Source organism: Lathyrus oleraceus, chromosome 3 (assembly GCF_024323335.1).
Source record: "Lathyrus oleraceus cultivar Zhongwan6 chromosome 3, CAAS_Psat_ZW6_1.0, whole genome shotgun sequence".
Taxonomy (NCBI): Eukaryota; Viridiplantae; Streptophyta; class Magnoliopsida; order Fabales; family Fabaceae; genus Lathyrus; species Lathyrus oleraceus.
In genome coordinates this window covers 473,208,437-473,212,887 of record NC_066581.1, presented here as the reverse complement: position 1 = coordinate 473,212,887, position 4,451 = coordinate 473,208,437, and the positions used below count along the sequence as shown (strand labels likewise).

The 4,451-nt window shown below is 32.7% G+C and overlaps 1 protein-coding gene across 1 annotated transcript; it reads right to left on the bottom strand.

Annotated features, from left to right (window-relative positions):
• Positions 1-287: 287 nt before the first annotated feature.
• Positions 288-875, bottom strand: LOC127129402 (LOB domain-containing protein 24). The gene is made up of 2 exons (XM_051058592.1): positions 723-875; positions 288-575 (listed from the first exon to the last, which is right to left on the bottom strand). The coding sequence occupies exons 1-2, from the start codon at positions 873-875 to the stop codon at positions 288-290; spliced, it is 441 nt and encodes a 146-aa protein (XP_050914549.1).
• Between the last annotated feature and the right edge of the window lie 3,576 nt (positions 876-4,451).

Sequence of the window (4,451 nt, the reverse complement as noted above, 5' to 3'; positions counted from 1 at the left end):
ATATTTAATTCTTTTTTTATTCAATAACTCATCTTTATTAAAAAAATTATAAAATATTTTAAAATTTATAGCTTTGACACCTTGAATAAGTGAAACCCTTTGAAATGTTAATTAAAAAAAGTAACAAAATGAACAAAATAATCACCTCAAATATCAACTATTGAACTAGTTCAAACATTCAAAAAAAACATACCGAATATAGTAAAATCCAAATTAATTGAGTTTTGGAATATCAATCATCCAAAATAAGATCAAGCTATTATTTTGTATTTATCAAAAAACAAATCTTAATTGAACCATTTAGTAGCTTGACTAGGCCATTGAAACTGCTCCATGTTGTTACTCTGAGGTGGCAAAAGATTTAAGTTTGATTTTTCAGCTTCAAAATGTGGATTTTGGAGTTTATGAAAAGCAATCTGAGTCTGAATTTTGGCCAACTCAATTTCTGCATCATGAATTTGTTGATACAATTTAGAAATAATCCCAACACATCCATAAACAGGATCTTGAATTCTACATTTTGCTTCTAAATATAAATTATTTGCAGCTTCTCCTCTTACATAATGGGGCAATTGCTGCAACATAAAAAAATTTCCACAAATGAGATTATCTTAAAATATATAAATTGTATATAATTTATATTCTTTCCATGCTATAAATATATTATATACTAATGAATACTAGATACTATAAATATTAAAATATATTATTATTAAAAGTACCTGAAGTTTTTTTCCAACATTGCTAGCACCATAGATTCTATGAACAAATGCAAATCTTTGAGGATCATTGGGAGGAAAATATGGAGAGAAAATGCAATCAGGTGGGCATCTTCTTCTTTGATTCTTGCAAGCTGCACACCTACCATAAATCATGATCTCAAAATCAAATATTTTATATAAAGAAAAAAATCCAAAGACAAAAATCTGACACAAAAGAAAGTTTGATTTTTTTTCTATATTTTTGCTATAGGTAATCTTGCACAAAATCTATGAAATATTTATATGGTAGATATTAGGTTGATATAGGAAATACCAACGGCTAGATATGAAGAAGGAAAGTTTTTAAATTTTTTCTGATGAATTTTAAATATGTGAAGATAGTATGAAGACAGTAAGCAGGAAATTAGTTTTAGAAATGGAAAGGTGCAAGTCAATAAATACCTACCTTTTACACCATATATTGTAAATGAATTCAAATTTTAACTTAATATTGTATATTATTAGATAGTTTTTTATAAATACAAAAATTGAAATTGTTAAAAAAAATGGAAATAAAGTTATTATAAATAAGAAATAAATATATAAAAGCCATTACCAATGAGGATTAAGTCTAGCAAAATGAATTAGACTGGCAATTTGATAGATTAATGTTTAAAAACAGACTCAATGATATATCTATATTTAAGGTGCAACATGGATGTATTATTTATAGCGAAAGTTATCTATATTTATTTACTTGTTTTATTACATTGTGAAAATATCGTAATCTACGCCTATTTATAGAGATTGTGATTAATTGATAACGGTAAAATCGTAATTATACTTTAAGAAAATGAGAGAGTTTTCATTGGAAGTTGGTTGCAATAATAAAACTAAACTAAACTAAATAATATATATATATTTTAAAGAAGTTGGTCCAAGGCCATTATAAAATATATTAAAAAATAAGACCTACAGAGTTCCTAGCAAAATCCATAGGAATAGGAATGTTCCTATGGATTAAATTCCACCAAGTAAAATCATATATATATATAAATTTAAGTTAGCAAGTTTATACGCGCAATGACTCTATTCCCTAAAGATATGAGTTATCAAAAAATGAACAGATCTAGTATAATGTAAAGTATTCTCCCAGCTATTTCGAAGTCTCCACAAAATCATATAAGGTATTTTGGAAGTAAGAACAACTTACTTCAAGTCAATTTCTAACCAAAGATGATTCTAGTTTTTGTCTTTTGCAATTTCAATAGCCATCAAAGCAGACGTAAGCTCTTACATGAGGGAATTCCATACCCCAATATTCATCGAAAAGCTACCAAGGTGACTACCACTATGATCCTTATAAATACCACCACAAGCAACAACACCCGGAACTCCCACAGAGGCACCATCGATATTACATTTTACTCAGTTCAGAATAGGAGGGTGCCAAAGAAACTCTTTCACTATACAAGACTTGGGAGGATTCAACATCACATTGACGCCAGTAAGATTATCAGAATCCAACATAGAGATAAAACTGGTTTTGAGAAAAGCATTACCCGCGCGAGAAACCTCAGCAATAATGGAATTGAATGTCATTTTCTAATGAGTTCTGATGTTGTTGAACTTGATATTGTTCCTAGCCTGCCAGATAACATTAAAAGTATTTATAATAGCTGCCGACACAACCAAATTACATTGAGCAGAAAAGTGGTCGTTCAACGCCGCCCAACAGTCATCAACTAAATAAAATTGATAAAGAAGATCAGAGATTCAGAAACATGAGAGAGAAACTCTTCTCTCTCTAGCTTTTGAAAACCTTAGGAGTGTGTATTCGTCTGTGTTTGGCGAAAAATGCAGATGATGAAGGTTGGAGAAAAGTTTCAAAGCAGAAGAGAAGTTATCAAAGATGTTAGGACAATGAGAAGAAGAAAGAGATAAGCTTTGCGCATCCATGGCGAAGCAGAACCTTGTTTTACTTTCCTTTTTCCCGGAAGAGTTTGGCGCCAAACAAATGTATGAAGTCTTTCAAGAATACAACAAAATTGTGATTCCTTCTAAGTGGGATAACAGAGGAGTAATGTATTGTTTAGTTAGGTTATTTAAAGTCAAGGATGTCGATCTTTTATCCACGAAGCTCGATAATATCTTCTTGGGAAATATGAAGATTTTCGTAAATATTTTCACGTTTTCAAGGAAACAATCTGATCTCAACTCAGAATAAGCACGCGAGCATGGGTCTTCAACACTTGAAGAATAAGGGGGAATAAGGTTGAATCAAGATCGGATCAGTATTAGTGGGTTTAACAATCAAGAGCCAGGTCGTAGCTTGTATGCAGAGGCGTTGGCATCAAAATTTCTTCCTAATCCTACACTAAAGCAACTCATGACTTTCAATCTGGAGGACAATATCTTTCTAAGATTCATAATGGCTTTTATTGGTCTAGTGCATGATCCATGATTTCCTTATAGCCTACATGAGATTTTTAATTTATAAGGACATCTTTCTATATTAGTTACTCCTCTAGGTGCTAACATGTGTTTGTTAGAAGATCGTGTCAAGGAGTTTTGCATTCATTAGTGAAGGATGAAAGTCAATGGATGAAGTTGTGGTTTAGAGAGCTCATGCCACATAAGCCTTTCGATGTGGACTATTAAAGAGTATCTTGGATTCGTTGTTATGGCATTCCTTGCCACGCGTGGAATTATGATTTTTTTGATGCGTTGGTGCAATCTTTGGGAGTTTATCAATGCTTTGATGATATCACTAGGCTCATGAAGAATATGGATATGGCATATATCCTGATCATAACCAAGCAATCAACGCCATTGGTGAAGTTTTTGAGGTTGGTATTAACAATTCTTTATTTGAAATAAAGATTATTAATGATTCCCATGGGTCGTTGCATGTTGTCGGGTCCATAAGCTCAGATTCTGACTTGTCTTCAAGCGAGGCATCATAAGATTTTTCCGGTGTCTGGAAAGATGAAAATGAAGTTGGAGCCTCTGATGACATGCTGGAGGTTTTTCCTTGTTCCCCTGAAACAAGCAAGAAAGAGGATGTTGATGTTCTTCTTCTATCATCAATCCAAGAGTTGGTGTTTTTCCAAGAAAAGGTGGTCATACTTAGAAATTCCAAATTTCAAAGAGTTAAGGTTTACAAGTTACTAAAGTAAAAAAAAAAGTGATGTCCAATCAGATTGAAGTTGGTGAGATACAACAGGAAAATCTGAAGCAGACTTCAAGGGGTCCCATTCTCTCTCCTAAACCAAAGTCAAAGGGGTCAGATATAAATTATTCAGTCTAGCGTATTAGGCTGACCTCCTGATTTGGGCATGCAAGGGTTATTTTCTGGACTTCCTAACTCTCCATCTTTGTTGGCCCATTCCACTCAGAAATGTAGAAGTCTTATTGATCTAGGCCAACCCTATCTTCCCAATCCTGAATTCCTATTTCACCCTACTTGTTCATTACCTATCGTACCCAGGGTTATTTCTTCACCTATAGTAAAGCCTTCTTACTTTGCATCTCTCATGCTTACGAAATTAATTGTGCATTGCGAGCAACCGTCTTCCTCAAATTATTCAGATAAATTCTCAGAGGGCTTAATCTTATGTTGTGATTCAACTACTGACTTAGATATAATTTAAGGAAATAAGCGGTTATGGGAAAAATAAGAAGACTCAAAAGAAGTGAAGATTTGGAGAAAGGCTTCTCAGTTGGGCATAAGAGCCGATGGCGATGATT

Coding starts and splice junctions, on each gene's coding strand:
- LOC127129402 (XM_051058592.1), bottom strand. CDS start 875: ATGATTTATGGTAGGTGTGCAGCTTGCAAGAATCAAAGAAGAAGATGC. Junction 576..722: donor ATGTTGGAAAAAAACTTCAG/GTACTTTTAATA, acceptor TTTATGTTGCAG/CAATTGCCCCATTATGTAAG.